Genomic DNA, 20493 nt, shown 5'->3' on the forward strand with positions numbered 1-20493 from the left:
CGAAAAAGCCGCGAAATATAGTATGTGTAGCAGATTTCATCTTCAAACGACCAACTGAAAGAGAGTTCATTGAAATATCCAAAGAGAAAGCAAAGAAACTACTACAAGATACTGACAAGAAAAAGTATCAAGACCAGATGAGATAGCACCATGGGGTAAAAGAAAAAATAGGTGAAAATTTTGCAAGAATAAACTGAAAATGGTAAATAAGTTATAGGTCATTCTTGCTGACAGTAGTTGTAAAACTACTAGCATAATTAAAAAAAAAATAAATTGGTAGATAGCATTTATTTAAAAATATTTTCTTATTTCTTCAAATTTCCTCATGAGTAAAGATATCAGCATAGAAATTATTGATTGTCAAGCTTACCTTGAAAACTATTTTATAATGTGAGATCATTAACAAGGCTTTTCTTATCAACATTCTGTACTAAATTCTAATACCTTGTCTTGGGATATTTCAGTTACCTCTTAAGACAGCTGAGGTTCAAATCTGCTACATATAGTCTCTCTAACTGTAAACCCATGTGCTGTATGATCCTTGTAGGTTTAGGGCTTCATTTTTATCATAATAATGTAAACCCATGTAAATGTCAGAAGTGTCTACTGTATATCAAAGGTGTACCACATTAACAAAATAAAATTTTAACTTACCTTGCAACCAGGGAAGGACAAGTGACACTGGGATGGTTAGGGCAGACTTCATGACTACACAAATAAGAAATTTGGCTGGTGCATAACTGTCTGCAACTGGAGGGAGTATTCCTGAAAAAGAAAGTGGTTCTACATTTCCCTATGAATGATTCATCTTGTATGTTGCAGGTAAATACAGTGGTAGCTTGATTTAAAAGTGCTCCAACTTAGGAGTTTTCCAGGTTACGAGCCATCGCTTGGTTGATTTTTTGCTTTGACGCCAAAATTTGAGTTATGAGTGAGCTTCAGATACACTGCCACTAGTTGGTGCAGCGAACACTACAACAGTGCACATGGTTACCTCGCCATGGAAGCATCTCTTGTGCTGTGCTTGCATTTTGTGTGGTTATTTTGCCAAATTTCTTTTTTCTAACCATGGGTCCTAAGAAAGTAAGTGCAAAGGACAGTACTGAGAAGAGGAGGATGATGTCCATTGAATTAAAGGGTGAAATCACAGAAAAACATGAGCAAGGTGTACGTGTAGTCGACTTGGCGAGGCAGTACAAGCATAGTAGTACTTCTCTGCAAGAAGGCACGAGGCATGTACGCTGACTTACTTCCAGGATATTCGCCCAAAACATAGGCCAGTCTCCCGACTCAGGAAAAAAAAAAATTCTGAGAAAGTCGCTTTTGTTTCAGCGTTTTCCTTGTGAAACTAGTGATCTAGTGCAGTTAGCCTCACAAACACTCTGTTTCCTCTTATAATAAGACCTCAGAAGGGCTAGAATGGAAAGATATAGTCAGAGAGAGAATTATTTTTAACACGGGAGTGGCCGCCACCACTCATCACATAATGACATATTTTATTCATTCTAGAGTATGTATCATGTTTCTGTGTTATTTATAGTGTTTATAATGTCATATTAGATCAATTGTGATAGATAATAAGCCCTAGAGTTGATACAGTAGACCAGTGGTTCCCAAACTGGGGGTAAATTACCCCCTGGGGGTAATTTAACCATTTTTGGGGGGTAATGGAGGGGTGACAGAAAAAAAGTTATGAATTCTGAAAATCAAGAAAACAATGCGGTACCCGGTATGAGGATTATTGTTAACTTTGTCTTAGTATATAAAGTTGTAAAGTAAACCTATTATAAGTAAGTAATAAAGTTAAACCAAATAACAATAAACATCAAAAACTAATATACAGTATTAGAAAAGAAGAAATATATAGCTAAGTGTGTGGAAACCCAAAAGTATTTTGACAAGTATGCTTCAGGACAAAAGTCACTCAGTAGCCCAGATCGACCTGTCCAGTACGCGTCACTCACTTCCTGAGGCTGCCTCTATTTCACACTCAGTTTATCTGTGAGCATCAGCCGAGGTAGACATAAGCTGGTATGAAGCCAAGAATTCCTAAACTAGCTTCAAGTATGCAACTCCATCCATCCCACTGATGTTCTTGACATATTTGGTAATAGTCATTAGAGATGCACAATGTTCAAATACAATAAATAAAAGAAAATATCTCAAGTGTTTTAATTTAGCCATATATATCAATAATAACAACATTTTGTGAAAGGGGTAACATGCTTTATGTGGCATGTTAAATTGGGTAACAAGCTGAAAAAGTTTGGGAACCACTGCAGTAGACCATTTAACACGATAGTTACGTTCCTGAAAACACCATGTTAGATAAAACCGTGTTAGATAAACTGAAGAACTAATAGGAAAAATAGGGTTACATTCCTGGGAGCCCCAAAAAAGCCAAACAACTTTTTTTTTAGGCCTCCACATCTTACAAATATAGAAGTGAATATGTAATCGTAGCTCATTGTTGTGATGTATTTTGTTGTTTTTACTGCTTAATATTACAAATACAACAGAATAATAGTATTTCTTACCTTAAATTGTGGTTGCTTGTGTTTGTGGATGATTGTGGAGTTATGCTATGGCCCTATTGGACTGAGGTGGATGGTAGAGGTTCTGGTACTGAAGTCGATGGTTGTACTGGAGTGTGCATAAATTCTGTAATAGATTTCTCTTCTATTTTACCCTACAGTACATTATATAATTGACAGGTAAGGCATCAGCTGCTCTAGACACCGTTTCAGGGTCCTCTTCAGTGAGAAATCTAAGTCATTCAGTAAGTCAAGTCATTAAGTCAGTCTGTCAGCATAGTTGCTGATCCTCTGTATATGTTGCGTAGCATAGCTGAGTATCATAGTACCATCCATATGTATTATATAGACGACCCCTTGCTAGACTTAGCGGCTAACATGTGATGTCACACAGTGCTGCTTGTGGGTGGGACTCGCCCTGTCCCTTTCTCAGTTCACGGATAAGCCTACATGTTACAACAGGCTAGGCTGGGCCTTCCCCCTCACAACTCTGCTAATATAAGTGAATACAACCCAACAAGTGTGTTTATCTCCAACCATCATATCTCCACGGAACCCTCCCAATAAAAACTCAGGTTTACCTCATTTTATGTGCACAAAGCAAGCTTCATTATGGCCACAGGTTATCTCTTGTCTAATATCTCTGTTTTCTTTGTTAATTCTAAGACTTAAATGCTTATACCTTTCCTTGCCACTTTCAGCAACACTGGTATGCCTACTGGGTGTCATGATTGCTTGCCAGATACAAGATATGGTAATTAAAAGATCAAAACACAATTAACAAAGACAGCTAGCTTGTAGGAGAGAAGTAAAACTGGGCATGTATGAAGTACAAATGCTGGGATGGAATGTCGGGGCATGGCAGGAGATGGCGGGAGGTCTCCCCCACTGATCCACAAGGCGGCTGCTTGAGGAAAAGGGAATTTTTTTCCCCTCCTGCAAACTGAACCGTGTTAAATTAACTTTATGAAGTGTTGTATAAATTTGTGCCATAATTCTTCAATTGTGCTATACCCAAATTGTGCCATATAAACTCGTGTTAAACGAGTCTACTGTATTAGCGTTATATTGAAGTATTTTCTCCTCCTCTCAAGAGCCAGGAATTCTGCTGGAATGGATTAATGGCATTTCAATTAATTTCAATGAGGAAATTTGATCTGATGTACAAGCAAATTGAGTTATGAGCTGGGTCACGGAACGAATTAAACTCATAAGTCAAGGTACCACTGTATTAAAGATTTATTATTTTTAACAGTAGAAATAAAAAAAAAAATACATATTACAAACTTTTAAACAGATCATTGGAAAGTGAGAAAATACTTGCATACAAAAAATGAAACTGGTAATGAGAAACGTGTACAGTATATTTCAACCTCAAGAGACCCTGAAAAGTCTGACAAAGACCAAAATCTAGATCTCTTTTTATCCATTTCAATTTTCTTTTCAAGAAGTTTCTCACTCATCAATGTTTGACACTTAATTCCAAACACTTGTAGGAACATTAACTGTGGACTGTCTGGTATGAAAAACTTTTCAAGCACATCTTAGAGTGGTCTTATCACTAAAGATGATAGACACAACAATACCACAATAATTATTTCCATTTGTTTTTTATTTCTTCTTAAAAACTATTTATACCGAGGCGCATTAATCAAGTACTGTAATGGGAACTAAAGTTTATTATTAGATGTATGTGAAAATATTAAATAATTACAATAATGGCAAATAAATTTGTGATCTCGACACATTCTGTTTTGGTTTACCCTAACATGGTGCAACAGACCCAGTGCAGCAAAAAAAAAAAAAAAAAAAAAAAAAAAATAAAAATTTTAATCAAGAAAATTGCTAAGCCAATGAAGGCGATTTGGTGTTGCACAAAGAGAAGATCAGCAGGTGCGGAACCCAATAAAGAATAGTTTAATGGAAGATGCTGGAGAGCCACAAAAAAAAAAACGAAGCCAATACAGGAAACATGCTAACCTATGGTCTTACAAGAGCAATAAACAAACAAGAAATAAATATAGAAAAATAAGGAGAGAGGCTTTAAAAAAAATTAAAATACTATTGGAAATGGTAAGAACAAAATGTCATGTTTTTAGAAATAAATGGTGAATAACAAAGCACAAAAATTAAGACAGGAATAATCACTAAATTGGTGGACACTGAGATATCCCAGACAACACAGCACAAAGAGTCTTCAAACAATGGACAGGACTAAGCTTTTAACTAAAAATTTTGAATTTTCATTACAAAAGGTATACTGAAGGACAAATGCAAAATAACACACATGCCAATATTTAACCCTTTCAGAGTCAGCAGGCCCTCTCCTCAATTTGTTCTCAGGGTCGGAAATTTTTCGAAAAAAAAAATTATTTTTTCTTATGAAATGATAGAGAATCTTTTCCCAATCATAATGACACCAAAAGTATAAAATTTGATGGAAAACTTATGGAATTATGCTCTCGCGAAGTTAGCGATCTCGACGATGTTTACACATCAGCAATTTTGCCCACTTTGAGCCCTATTTTCGGCCAATTCCAATGTACCAGTCGACAAAAATCATAACCATTTCGCTAGAACTCCATTTTTTCTATCGAATGAGTACAAGAAACCACCCATTTACCAATTTCAACTATCCAATAAAGTGGTCAGAAATTGGCAATTTTGCCAATTTCACACAAATTTCAAAAGATGCCAATTTCTAAATAGGGTTCAGAATAAACAAGACAGACATTCCTGGCACTAAAATAACTTTTTTTCTGTTCATTAGTCACATCCCCAGGCCTCTCTTACATTTCTTTTGCTTGCCCCTTTGAATTTTTATTCTCACAAAAAAATAGAAGATTTACTGTTATGCAGACTACTGCATTAGTGTATAAATGGTATAAATAATATCAGCGCACTTGCGAAAGAATATTAGACTTGCCAGTTGACGTGTATTGGACGTGTGGCATGATTTGTTTACTTTTGAACTTTGGCAAAAATCAAACATTTCTGCTACTTTGAGCTCAATTTCAAGGTACTTTTCATTGTGAGACCAATCAAAATCATCTCAATTTCTGTAATATGTCTTCCATTTTATAAAATGAGACCAGGAAAACTAGAATACAACCATAAATAGCATACAAAAATACACTGCAAAGTCGCTGTTTTAAAGCAAAAACACGGTCGGAGTTTTTTTTTCTCATTGTGCACTGTGTGCTGCAGGATTTTTTTATACTGTGCACACTGACCACATAGACCCATTCTCTAATATGTAGGCCTACCAGCTTTCACTAGATTTGAAGGCACTAGAATTTATGCATACTAGTACGGCACCAACCCTGGAGTGCAAGCCGTACTAGTATGGCACCAACCCTGAAAAGGTTAAAGGAGATGAGGCAAAACCTTTTAAACAATAGGACTATCTTATTGCAAAGCAATGTTGTGAAATATTGCATATAATATTAGCATAATGGTATTTCAAGAAAATTCTGCAGGGTTCCTCAAGTGTAGTTAGCATAAGTATTACCATTGCTTTCTTCCCAGTAGCATATTAGCGACTCAGCAAGCCCTGGAGAGAATACTTTGCCCTATCACTGGTAACACTTTGAATCATCCCCAGTTTGATACTAGAGATTCTGTATAATCAATAAATGCAGATGGTTCCTAGCGGAGCACAAAAGTCCTTGAATGTTAAATTTTCTTATTCCCATCCCCCCTACCCACTGCAGAGTTCAACAAGGGAAGGCTTTTGGCTTGTGCTAATGGATAGAAAAGTACAGTATATGCAAGAAACTATTAGAGGAACTTGTAGCAATCCTGAGACCAAAAAGATATGTGCTCCCTAAAGCATGTTTGACACTGACTTGACAGCCAAGTGATACATGTGAATCAATATGGAAGTTTTTACCTGTATCCTCTTGCCAAAGAAGTGCATTGCCAAAAACTCTTCTAACACAAAAGAAATCATTCCTTTGCTATCTGAGGTATCTGTGGCAGAATAGAATAAGCACCACTGTCATGCAGTGTGCTGCAGTAAAATTTATTAAGAAATAACGCTCCATATGTCATTTTCCGGGATTGTACTGAATCCGAATGCGTATTATTCCCAGCCAGTTAGTGGCCAGGAGACAGGAGCAGATGAGGTGTGGCAAGTGTCAGCCGGTGGAGCACCACACTTGCAACAAGGTGTCCTAATACATCACGGTATGTGTTTAGAAGGGATGGTGTTTTTTGTAAGTTTATACCATATGTTATTTTATTGCTCTCATGTTTACCTGTAAGGCCCTAGTATGCAGAGGCCTGTTTATGCAAGAGTACTCTATGGTGTTTTGCCTGCTGGTAAATAGTCTACTGGGCAGAAGCGATGATGGGTGTGTGTGTCATGGAGCCTCCCTGAAATATTTTAACTCATTAGTAGCAGTGTGCTAATGTGAAATGGAGTGTGGTGGGTGTTTTTTTTTTGGAGTAGATTGTAAGTTGTATGTAAGTTAGTATTATAAATATTTTTGTATAGGTGAGTTTTTGTGTCCTTCCTTATACAACGTTAATAATTTGCACTTGTGCTTAATTTGTATGAGTACCTGCTGGCTCAAGGTTTGCTCTGTATTTCAGAGTAATTTTATAACCCCTAGACAGCAGTGTGAGCAGCCTTTAGGAGCCAGGAACATTTTATTTAAGTTATAACATCAAAGTCGTAACAACCACAATGTGCACAATCTGGGTCAGTGAATGTATCAATGTGTTCTATTTTGCATCTGTAAACTACACTCAGAGCCCCATAACAAAGTACATTAACATGAGCTTCACAGCTTTGATCTTGCCCAGGCCTGCTCTATTTCTCATGTTTGAACTTGGCACTTGTTTTCTGCTGAGCAGCGTCTCATTTATATGGTATGGAGAAAGTTGAATATCACATTTTATGATGCAATATTTAATTTTTTTTTTTTCAAAGTGAAAATGAAAAGTAGTAAATGGCATCTGTCAAATGAACAAATCTCCCCTGAGTGATTCGGTTTAGTGCTTTCTTTGATTATAATAACAATAATCCCCTGAGTGATTCATCATATGAAGAAGACCCATGTGGACTGAGCATAAATGGACTGTATTTCCAGGAATAGGTCAAACTTCCACTAGAGAGAGAAGGAATTACAGATATCTCTGCACAGCAAACACAGGGGAAAAATCCTTGGTCTATGTCCACAGCTATGGTCCTTCTGGCATGTATCATTCATCTTTAATGCTTGTAGTCCACAACATAAATTATTTTCCATAAGTAACGGAAACATCATTGGCTCCTTCAATGACACATTACATACACCAGTCACCTGAAACTCGTATACTTATTTTTTTTCTGCATCGACTTTAAATGCCTGCCTCTTGTGGGCATGCCCCCTCAAGGGAGGTTCCTTTATGACAGTGAAAGGTGTTTGATGCAAGGAAACAGGACCTGTCCTCTTCCTTGGATCAAACCTGACTGCTCCCTATTCCCCTATGTGCTTTTTAACCCCTGAATATCTTTCATCCCCCCACATGCACTGTATAATCCTACAGGTTTAGTGCTACCCTGTGATTATATTAATTTGCTTACACTCAAAGGTCAGAAACAAGGTATGAGGGACAGTGGTATTATTATTGTACAGTATTCTTGGAAAGCAATAAACACAAGTCATTCAACATAACATGGCAAGAGTGAGGAAGAGGTATCGAGAGAAGAACAATTGCCAAAGGAAGGAGATAGTGTGTCAGATCAGTGTCAACTGAGGTAGGGTATATGGCAAGAGAATGGGTCAAGACATGATGCAAGAATGACTGGGAGAATTGTAAGGAAATTATTATAATCAAAACCAAGCACTAAACCTATGAGGCAATTGTAAGGAAAATGCTCAGACATGTGAAGAGAATGACCAGTGAAAGGCTTGTAATTAAGATGTTCCAACATGAGGGAATGACTGATGGAAGGACTGAAAGGAAGATGTTCAGATGTGTAAAGAATGTCTAGTGAAAAGCCTGTAAGGAAGACATTCTGACATGAGAGAATGACTGATAGGCAGATTGTAAAGATATTCAGACATGAGTAGAAAGTGACTGATGAAAAGCTTGTAAGAAAGATGCTCAAAAATTCAAGAGAATAACTGAGAAGAGGATTGAGAGTACACAGACATTCAGAAGTTGAAGAATTACTGACAAGAAGACTGTCAAAGTATTCATGAGTAAAGTGTAGCAACTGACTTCAGGGGGAAAAGAACAATAGACAAATAGTTCAGGAATATATTTCTTTTAACCAATTCCTTACAGTGAAGTGCCTGGTGAGAAATTGGTGTTTGATACAGACTTAAATTGCAACACTGCTTGGCAGTAAGCTATACTGTGCTCACAATCAGATTACATCCCCCCTCCCCCCCCCCAAAAAAAAAAAAGTTTTTACTATTCCTTACAAACGATTTTTTACTCATACATTTTTGTCTGTTTATTTGTTTTTTTAATTTTCCTTATATATAGTGTTTCAGGCAATTTTCAATGTTTGCACATATGTATACAGTTTTTCAGCAAATAAAACCCAGCAGGTGCTAGCCTCTGGCATATATTTTAAGCATTCCAGTAAAAGTTTTACTACTTGAAGGCAACTCGATATCTATGGAAGAAAACTCTATGATGCCACCACATTACTGAAGGGAAATTCATAAAGGAATAAAAAATATAAATGTGTAATAAATAATACAGTATGGCTCCGCTTTTTGGCATTTCGCTTTATGGCGTTCCGCTAATACGGCAATCTCAAATTATGACCAAAACTTTCTATACGGCAAGTGGTCTTTCAAATACAGCATCAGCTACCCGGTTTGTTTACATTCTCCATGAGCACATCTCTCTATTGCGTAATAATCACTCTTGGCCACGTTAAATGTCTAATTTTACGTCAATATAGACACTTTCATTAATCCATCTATGATATTTTCTTCAAAATTATATAAGAAACACATTACATAACATAAACATTTTTTTTATATACTATGGAGGTGTGGTAGCCGGGCGGAGGGAAAACATTACATCACTCCCCTTAATACATAACACTTTTGTTTACAATTCTCAGCTTGAATTATTCATTACTTCTCCATTTGTTTATGATGGCATCTAAAGGTAATTGTTATAAACGATTAAACTCGGTGAACATGGTATGTCGATGGTAATGAGTGTCTGGGCCACATTAAATATCGTGTAGATATGTAGGTAGGTGTAGGTATGTAGCCCAGGCAGACTACATACCTTCATTATTATTATAACAGGTACGGGTACACATACGTATCAAAGTAAACTTACACACTGTGCTGGCATGCAGGTGCACATTAAAATCACTAAGAGTGTCTTATTAGTCTTGAAGATGCCATAATAATAATAATAATAATAACACAATAATCGCTCTAAGGAGCACTAAATATCGTATACAACATTAATACAGTATAGACATTTTGCTTAATCCATCTAAATACACCCCACAGTAGAATAAATTAACATAAATATGAAATGTTGTAGCCAGGCAACTTGTAGGACTTGTGGTAGCCAGGCGACTTGTAGGACTTGTGGTAGCCAGGCAACTTGTAGGACTTGTGGTAGCCAGGCAACTTGTAGGACTTGTGACAAAAGCCAAACCCGTTCATCTGGTTTGTTTACATTATGTGTGGGTGGGTGGGGAGGGCTGCCCTTCCTGGCAAGCCATACTTCCCAACCCGACTTCATACAAATAAAACTCGCCTCTAACCCTACATTAAGACTACAAATATTTTAAGGTAATTAATGAGTGTACTATATGTGCATTTTATCACTCTAGAGAACTTAATGTCGTAGTAGATATAAGTGGCCAGGCAGGATGCCATACCTCCCACACGACTTTCTACAAATAAATACTTTTCACCTTTCACCCTACATTAAGACCATTAAGACTACAAATATTTTAAGGTAAATAATGCATGTACTGTACAGTGGACCCCCGGTTAACGATATTTTTTCACTCCAGAAGTATGTTCAGGTGCCAGTACTGACCGAATTTGTTCCCATAAGGAATATTGTGAAGTAGATTAGTCCATTTCAGACCCCCAAACATACACGTACAAACGCACTTACATAAATACACATAACTGGTCGCTTTCGGAGGTGATCGTTATGCGGGGGTCCACTGTATATGCATTTTATTGCTTTAGGGAGCTTTAAGCATCGTAGTATTGTATGTGTAGGTGGGGGTGGCCAGGAGGGCTACCACACCTGACTTCTTAGAGTAAATACTACTCACCCTTTGCCCTACACGAAGACTACAAATATTTTGAGGTAAATAATGAGTGTACTGTGTGTTTATTTTACTTTTAAATGCCTAGTTCTATTGCTAACTTCATATGTGTTAGTGTAAACTTATCTGGCATTTATATGCATTTATAAATGGAAAAAATGGAGTTCTGCTTTCCGGCAAAGTCTGCTTTCCGGCAGTAGCCTGGAGCCTAACCTGCCGAGTAAGTGGGGCCCTACTGTATAGGATTTTTGATAGTCCTGAAACATAAGGAATACGTACACAGCACAAACACATAAATATGAAGATCAACAAAACCAAGAATGCAATCTTCCATTTCTCACAGGATTAGGCTCTCAGAACAAACTGCACTAGCTTGCTCAATTCATTTAAAAAAGTAACCATTTGAAAGTAAGCCCAACAATATCTTTCTTATCCTTTCTGGTCATGAGCATAAACACCTGGTACAAACACTTGTAAGGCCCCCCCCCAAAAAATAGGCTCTAAAAAGAGGCTGCAGTACACCTTATAAAAGATCTCTACAATTGAAAAATAGCTTCTAAAGAAGAATATACAGTATTAATTATTTCATATGAAGAACAAGTAAATACAAGGGTTACCCATCTTGCAAATGAGTTGTTCCTAGTATTTCAACTTATATTCTAAGTTTTTTATATATAAAAACAATAGCACAGCACAAAGAATGGCTCTCGTTTCACAAATTTTCATACTGTGTACCAGCAACTGTTGAAAAAAAATTGTTTCCTAAGTGCCTAGTTTTTAAGTGTGAATGTTTGTGTAACTTGAAGCATTTGTAAGTGTGGAACTTCCTGTATCTAACCTACCATGCAAAAAACACACCAGATAGACTATTATTCATTACCATGCAGATAAGCCAAGAATATGTCCACATTACAGTGCAAAAATTCAAAAGCATTCTACAGTAGCTACTCCATGACAGATGTATATAAAGGGAAAGTACTTACTGGAAAACTCTTTAGAGTTACTGCCTAAGAGCCTAAGGACTGCCATCATACTCAGGAGACTCACTAGGGTAACTAGCTGATAGTTAATGAAACTCCTGGTAAAGAGGACCATGTCATTATTGATGAACAGTACAGTATTACCTTTACTACTGTATATAAATGTGATCATGCTACATTATATAATTAATAGCAGCCGCATACGGTATCAAAACAATTTACTATGATCTAATCCACACTTTCACTATCCTGCTGATTGCTTAAGTCCTTAACACTCAAAACCTCATTTACCCCCTCCCTCCAACCCTTCTTGGGATGACCCCTACCCATTTTTCCTTCCCCAGCTATATACACCCTTCTGGTCATCCTATTCTGATCCATACACACTGACTAAACCACCTCAACAATGTCTTCTCAGGCCTCTGAATTATACCTTTGGTAACCCCACATTGTCTTCTAGTTTCTACACTCTGAATTCTCTGCATATTATTCACATCATACATTGCATCATCCTTGTTGCAACATTTGAAGCCAATACCTCACACCCATATAAGTGTTGGCACCATTATATAGTACTCTGGTATATTCCCATTTTTGCCTCCATAGGTAATTTTATTTTTCTACAGATGCCTCAAGCTGCCACCAATTTTTTCCCCCCTTCATTTTTCAAAGACCCATGCTGACAAATCCACTCCCAAATATATTCACTTCCTCTGTACTCCTTCCAATCTGATGTCCAATTTTTCATTGCCTAGACTTTAAACTTTTTTGTACGTTCATATTTAATTTCTATATTTTACATACCCTCTCAAATTTGTCCAATAACCCTTTCAATTTCTCTTCAAATCTCCTACAAGAACCAAGTCATTAGTCAAGAGCAACTATAACAATTTCCAATGTGTATCAGAATTATCATTATCTTTTAATCCAACACCTTTCCCCAACACCCCAGCATTCATTTCTTTTACAACCAACTAGAAAAACAGTAAGTTAAACAACCATGGTGAGATCACACATCCCTGTCTAAAGGCCTACTTTTACTTAAAAAAAAATCCCCCATGCCCTACATATTCTAACCTGAGCCTCATTATCAACATACAAACTCTGTACTCTCTTTAGTAACCTACCACCTATTCCACACATTTGCAAATTCTGCCACATTGCTTCCCTATCCACCCTATCTTATTTGTCCTACCATTTTGTTCTAAATATACTCTATTTTTATTCAATTATACTTTATTTATCCACTTATTTTATCAATCATAGTTCTGTTATACACTTTACCTACTACATAAACTCCCAAATTTGTTCATTTTAATCATTTCATGTTTTTGATAAAAGGTATCCTACAAATAACTTTAATTATTTGCAAATTTTGGGGGTACAACCCCTCAAGGAAGGTTCCTTGATGTTGGTGAGGGGCTCTTGATTTAGGAAATTGGATCTGTGCTCCAGTTCCCCGAATTAAGCCTGAATGCCTTCCACATCCCCCCCCCAGGCGCTGTATAATCCTCCGGGTTTAGCGCTTCCCCTTGATTATAATAATAATAATTTGGGGGTACAAATGTATATGTAATAGATTTAAATCCCTATAATTCATGTATTATGGTTACTTTCCCATTCTGTATAAGAAAGATCAGTCATGCTCTCAATACTAGAGCACTTTCTCTAATATACACACAATGAACTATTCCAGCACTTTTATCCCCTTGATTTAATTTACAAATAATGGCGCCAATGAAATTTTGAGCTTTCATTCTTCTCTACACTTCTAGGTATTAATTATCTTCCCTTTATGCTTCCATTTTCCTAGACAGGGAGGAATTCAACTGAATTTTAAGAAATGGATTTATTATACTATCCTAAACAATGGACTAAAGGAAAAAATACAAATCATTCATTGGTTCAAGTAAGCAAAGCTGAATGTGGGTAGAATGTACTTATGGCATGTGTACTAAAACTGACTAATATAACATCTCAAATAACATTGTGGTTGGTGACAGTGTTGATGAATCAACACAGCAGAGAAATAATAAATTTCTTAACACATGGACAGTACTTTATTTAAAACTAACAAGAAAATAAAAGAATAGTTGAAAAATGACAAGTACTGTACCACAAATGGAATAAATCAATCACAGTATAATGAAATATATGTAACCTCCAAAGTAAATGTTAAAAACTTCATAAAATACAGCACTTTATATACTGTGTATACCTTCTTAATTTCAACTCTTAAGGAATAGAAAAAAGAATATGAGAGGCAACTGAATTTTAATTTATTACTTGTAAGCTTTTTGTGGCTCTCTGAAAGTTAGTTGTCTTTTGATGCTGTGTTAATGTAGCTAAATGTAGCTACCATATTGTCCCAAAAAATTAATGTGGCTAATATGGAATTCCTACCACTACTTACCCAAGCAATTTACTTGTCATTGATGTGATGGAAGGAGACACAATGGCAGCCAAGCCATAGCTAAGACCGACTCTTGCTAAAACGCCTGCATGACTGCATCGGAATCTCAAATGTACTGCAAGAAGCTGAGATCCTGTAATGGTATGCCACTTTTTTTTTATAAAACACACAACATGAATACTGTACAATAAAATACTCTATATCTAACTGAAAGAATTTGATGAGATTCCACATGGATTCCTCCCTCAATTTATAAGAATACATACAAAAAATTATATACAGTAGGGCCCCGCTTTACGGCCCTTCACTTTGCAGCGTTCCGCCAATACGGACATTTCAAATTATGACCAAAACTCGCTATACAGCGCCCCACTCTGTTTACATTCTCCGTGAGCACCGCATCTCTCCATTATGTCTGGAAACTTTCCAAAATTTCAAGTGTTTTTAAAAGTTCTTTCATATTTTATATATACACCTACCATCCAACTATGACCGAGTTCGGTTCCGAGAAACCGGTCGTAAGTTGAAATGGTCGTAAGTCGAACTTTACTACTGAATATCAATATCACATTTTTGCAATGACTTTATTTTATTGCTTTACTTTGGTATTTCATGTTTTACTTTACTTTTTATGCTGTTAGTACTGTATTTTATACTGTAAGGTTTAGGATAAACACTGTGTACAACACAAATAGTGGCTTATTTCCCAGAAATTTGGAAAAAAAAAAAACACGGTCGTAAGTCGAGTGGTCGTAAGTCGAGCAGGTCGTAAGGCGGATGGTAGGTGTACTCTGATATTATACTTATGTATATTGTATATTAGTAGTAGGCTGGTAGACAGCAACCACCCAGGGAGGTACTACCATTCTGCCAAGTGAGTGTAAAACGAAAGCCTGTAATTGTTTTACATGATGGTAGGATTGCTGGTATCTTTTTTTTTTTTGTCTCATAAACATGCAAGATTTCAGGTACGTCGTGCTACTTCAACTTACACTTAGGTCACACTCCACATACATGTACATGTTTATGTATACACACTCATCTGAGTTTTCTTTGATTTTATCTTAATAGTTTTGTGGGCAAGGGGCTTGGACTTCCAGTAAGCGTGCGTGAGCGTGGTAGATAGGAGTGAATGGAGACGAATGGTACTTGGGACCTGACGATCTGTTGGAGTGTGAGCAGGGTAATATTTAGTGAAGGGATTCAGGGAAACCAGTTATTTTCATATAGTCAGACTTGAGTCCTAAAAATGGGAAGTACAATGCCTGCACTTTAAAGGAGGGGTTTGGGATATTGGCAGTTTGGAGGGATATGTGTATCTTTATATGTGTATGCTTCTAAACTGTTGTATTCTGAGCACCTCTGCAAAAAGTGATAATGTGTGAGTGTGGTGGAAGTGTTGAATGATGATGAAAGTATTTTCTTTTTGGGGATTTTCTTTCTTTTTTGGGTCACCCTGCCTCGGTGGGAGACGGCCGACTTGTTTAAAAAAAAAAAAAAAAAAAACTTCTTATTGCTTTTCCTTTCATATCCATGGGGAAGTGGAATAAGAATCTTTCATCCGTAAGCCATGCGTGTTGTAAAAGTCGACTAAAATGCCGGGAACATTGAGCCAGTAACCCCTTTTCCCGTATAGCCTACTAAAAAGAAAAAGAAGAAAACCATCAAAGTGGGATGTTTGAATGTGCGTGGATGTTGTGCAAATGATAAGAAAGACATGATTGTGGATGTTATGAATGAGAAGATACTGAATGTCCTGGCTTTAAGTGAAACAGAACTGAAGAGGGTGGGAGAGCTTCACTGGGAGAAATAAATAGGATTAGGTCAGGGGTTTCAAATAGTTAAAGCTAAAGGAGGAGTAGCAATAATGTTGAAGGACAAGTTATGGCAGGAAAAGAGGGAATATAAATGTATTAATTCAAGTATTATGTGGAGTAAAATAAGGGTTCGATGTTAAAAGTAGGTTATAGTAAGTGTTTATGCACCTGGAGAAGAGAGAAGTGTAGAGGAGAGAGAGAGATTTTGGGAAATGTTGAGCGAGTGCATGGAGAGTTTTGAACCAAGTGTGAGGGTACTTGTGATTGGGAATTTCAATGCTAAAGTGGGTAAAAATGTTGCAGAGGAATAGTAAGTAAATTTGGGGTGCCAGGGGGTAAATGAAAATGAGGAGCCTTTAATTGAGCTATGTGTAGAAAGAGGTTTGGTAATAAGTAATACATATTTTATGAAAAAGAGGATAAATAAGTATACAAGGTATGATATAGCACGTAATGAAAGTAGTTTGTCAGATTATGTATTAGTGGATAAATGTTGATGGGTAGGCTTCAGGATGTACACGTTTATAAAGGGGCAACTGATATATCGGATCATTATTTAGTTGTAGCTACAGTTAGAGTAAGAGGTAGATGGGACAAAAGGAAAATGGCAACAACAAGTAAGAGAGAGGTGAAAGTGTATAAACTAAGGGAGGAGGAAGTTCAGGTGAGATATAAGCAACTACTGGCAGAAAGGTGGGCTTGTGCAAGTATGAGTAGTGGGGTGGTTGAAGAGGGTTGGAATATGTGAAGGCTTACTCAGCCCTGTAACAACTTCAGACAGTATTACCAAGGCTGGCTCCTCCTCAGGAAAATTAATGAATAGAAAAAGAAATAATAATTCACAAAGATAAACAATTTATTATTTATTAATGCAAAGATAAAACATTGAAATATGAAGGTGTATCCTACTTGAAAGAAAAATGAACAATGAAAAGAAAAATTGCCATTTGAATTCAACGCTAATATGTACAAGTAAACTGGGGTGTCTGGTTGATGTTGACACAGTCTTGTAAAAATTGTAGTCGTTGATGATGTGGGGGAGGGGGGGGTCACAGGTGTTGAGTGACAACCCAACGACTAGTTCTTCACAGAGTCTATAGCCTTGAATAGTCAGTCCACATGACAGGAACGCAGGTTCTTTACTGCTGCAAAGATGAGGGGTAGTGTCCTGTACAACTAATCAGGTAGGTAGATCATGAAGTGACGTCCCAAGACTGTTTTCAGTCCGTCTCCTTCAACACTTCTTGTTGGCTTACAGGTGACCCGATCTGTCATTCCAAGCTGGAAAGAGAGACAGGTTACCCACTGCTTAAGAAATCACTCTCCATGATAAGTGCAAGATACTTAAAAAAAGGTGGTGATTATCTAAAAGTCTCATGTGGAGCTTAAAACTGAAAGGACTAAGTTCATTATTGGTCAAAAGTGAAGCTTTCAACCAGTATCGACTAGAATAGGAGCAGAGGCTTTTACTTACAGTTGTGCTGGGAGCTGTGAGTCGAGTGATTACTGTTTGGCTGGAGCCCCACACGTCACCTTTTGGGGTGGGGATAAAGGGGGGGGAAGGGGATAGAGGGAGCTAGACTGACCCTACCTTAACAAGCAGCCGGCAATCAAACTATCGTTACCATATACTCGCTCGCTACTCCTATCTGTTGAACTTTTCCCTCACAGAATAGTTTTAAAAATGCAGTACAGTGGACCCTCAACCAGTGATGGCATCGATTAACGATAAATCTGAATAGCGATGCATTTTAACGCAAAAATTTTGCCTCGACTAGCGCTTAAAAACCCGACCAGCGCTATTCGTTCCGTACGAGACGCGTCCACTTTGGCCTGAGCGCGCCTCACTTGTCCCGTGTGTGCCAGTGTTTACAAGCCAGTCACCACGGTCGCTTCCAAACATACAACTGGAACATTTCATATTATCACAGCCTTTGTAGTGATTGCACCTGCAAAATAGGTCACCATGGGCCCCAAGAAAGCTTCTAGTGCCAACCCTACAGCAAAAAGGGTGAGAATTACTATGGAGATGATGAAAGAGATCATTGCTAAGTATGAAAGTGGAGTGCTTGTCTCTGAGCTGGTCAGGTTGTATAATAAACCCCAATCAACCATCGCTACTATTGTGGGCAAGAAAACGGCAATCAAGGAAGCTGTTCTTGCCAAAGGTGCAACTATGTTTTCGAAACTGAGATCGCAAGCGGTAGAAGATGTTGAGAGACTCTTATTGGTGTGGATAAACGAGAAACAGATAGCAGGAGATAGCATCTCTCAAGCGATCATATGTGAAAAGGCTAGGAAGTTGCATGACGATTTAATTAACAAAATGCCAGCAACTAGTGATGTGAGTGAATTTAAGGCCAGCAAAGGTTGGTTTGAGAGATTTAAGAAGCGTAGTGGCATTCATAGTGTGATAAGGCATGGTGAGGCTGCCAGTTCGGACCACAAAGCGGCTGAAAAATATGTGCAGGAATTCAAGGAGTACATAGACAGTAAAGGACTGAAACCTGAACAAGTGTTTAATTGTGACGAAACAGGCCTGTTTTGGAAGAAAATGCCAAGCAGGACCTACATTACTCAGGAGGAAAAGGCACTCCCAGGACATAAGCCTATGAAAGACAGGCTTACTCTGTTGATGTGTGCCAATGCTAGTGGTGATTGTAAAGTGAAGCCTTTATTGGTGTATCACTCTGAAACTCCCAGAGTGTTCAGGAAAAACAATGTCGTCAAGGCTAATTTGTGTGTGCTGTGGAGAGCAAACAGTAAGGCATGGGTCACTAGGGACTTTTTCTATGACTGGTTACACTATGCATTTGCCCCCAATGTGAAAAATTACCTAATTGAAAAGAAATTAGACCTTAAGTGCCTCCTGGTATTAGACAATGCTCCTGGTCATCCTTCAGACTTGGCAGAGCGACTTTCTGGGGACATGAGCTTCATTAAGGTCAAGTTTTTGCCTCCTAATACCACTCCTCTCCTGCAGCCCATGGACCAGCAGGTCATTTCCAACTTCAAGAAACTGTACACAAAAGCTATGTTTGAAAGGTGCTTTGTAGTGATCTCAGAAACTCAACTGATTCTAAGAGAGTTTTGGAAAGATCATTTTACCATCCTCAATTGTGTAAACATTATAGGTAAGGCTTGGGAGGAAGTGACTAAGAGGACCTTGAATTCTGCTTGGAAAAAACTGTGGCCAGAATGTGTAGACAAAAGGGATTGTGAAGGGTTTGAGGCTAACCCTGAGAATCCTATGCCAGTTGAGGAATCCAATGTGGTATTGGGGAAGTCCTTGGCGTTGGAGGTTAGTGGGAAGGATGTGGAAGAGCTGGTGGAGGAGGACAATGAAGAACTAACCACTGATGAGCTGCTAGATCATCTTGAACAGCAAGAGGGCAGACCTGAGGAAACTGCTTCGGAGGAGGGGAGAGAGAAATTGAAGAAGTTGCCTACTTCTAAGATTAAGGAAATGTATGCAAAGTGGCTTGAAGTGCAAACCTTTTTTGATTAAAATCACCCTGACACAGCTACTGCAAGCCGTGTTGGCAACCTGTACACTGACAATGTTGTGAACCACTTTAGGAAAGTCATAAAGGAACGAGAGGTACAGGTATCTATGGACAGATATGTTGTGCGACAGAAGTCCAGTGACTCTGAAGCTGGTCCTAGTGGCATTAAAAGAACAAGGGAAGTAACCCCAGAAAAAGACTTGCTACCTCAAGTGCTAATGGAAGGGGATTCCCCTTCTAAACACTAAGAAGATCAACGGTCTCCCCTCCTCCCATCCCATCAATCATCACCAGATCTTCAATAAAGGTAAGTGTCATGTAACTGTGCATGTCTTCTTCAGTTTGTGTGAATTAAAATTAATATTTCATGTGGTAAAAGTTTTTTTTTAATACTTTGGGGTGTCTTGCACGGATTAATTTGATTTCCATTATTTCTTATGGGAAAATTAACTTAACTAACGATTATTTCGATTAATGATGAGCTCTCAGGAACGGATTAATATCGCTGGTTGAGGGTCCACTGTATTAGAAATGTGGGGCAGAAGTCTGTGGCTATAGGAAGGTGGGTGCAGGAGAAAAGAGTGATTGGTGGAATGATGAAGTAAAGGGTGTGATAAAAGAGAAGAAGATAGCTTATCAGAGGTTTTTACAAAGCAGAAGTGTTATAAAAAGAGCAGAGTATATGGAAAGTAAAAGTAAAGTGACAATAGTGGTGAGAGAGTGCAACAGGAGAGCAGATGATAGAGTGGGAGAGGCACTGTCAAGAAATTTTGATGAAAATAAGAAAAAAATCTGGAGATAAACAAGTTAAGAAAGCCTAGGGAACGAATGGATTTGTCAGTTAAAAACAGAGTAGGATAGCTGGAGGTATTGGGTAGATGGCGGGAATATTTTGAGAAACTTTTAAATGTCGATGAAGAAAGGGAGGCGGTAATTTCATGCACTAGCCTGGGAGGTATAACATCTTTTAGGAGTGAAGA

General features: G+C 37.8%; 1 protein-coding gene across 1 annotated transcript in view; it reads right to left on the reverse strand.

The window, feature by feature from the left end:
• LOC128686814 (uncharacterized) overlaps positions 1–20493 on the reverse strand; it is a 42037-nt gene that overhangs the window by 12952 nt on the left and 8592 nt on the right. Inside the window, exons 5-7 of the mRNA XM_053773929.2 lie at positions 14191–14323; positions 11781–11875; positions 655–765 (exon numbers count right to left, since the gene is read on the reverse strand). Coding sequence (XP_053629904.2) covers positions 655–765; positions 11781–11875; positions 14191–14323 — 339 coding nt within the window. The remainder of the gene's footprint in view (positions 1–654; positions 766–11780; positions 11876–14190; positions 14324–20493) is intronic.

This window comes from Cherax quadricarinatus, chromosome 7 (assembly GCF_038502225.1).
Source record: "Cherax quadricarinatus isolate ZL_2023a chromosome 7, ASM3850222v1, whole genome shotgun sequence".
NCBI lineage: Eukaryota > Metazoa > Arthropoda > Malacostraca > Decapoda > Parastacidae > Cherax > Cherax quadricarinatus.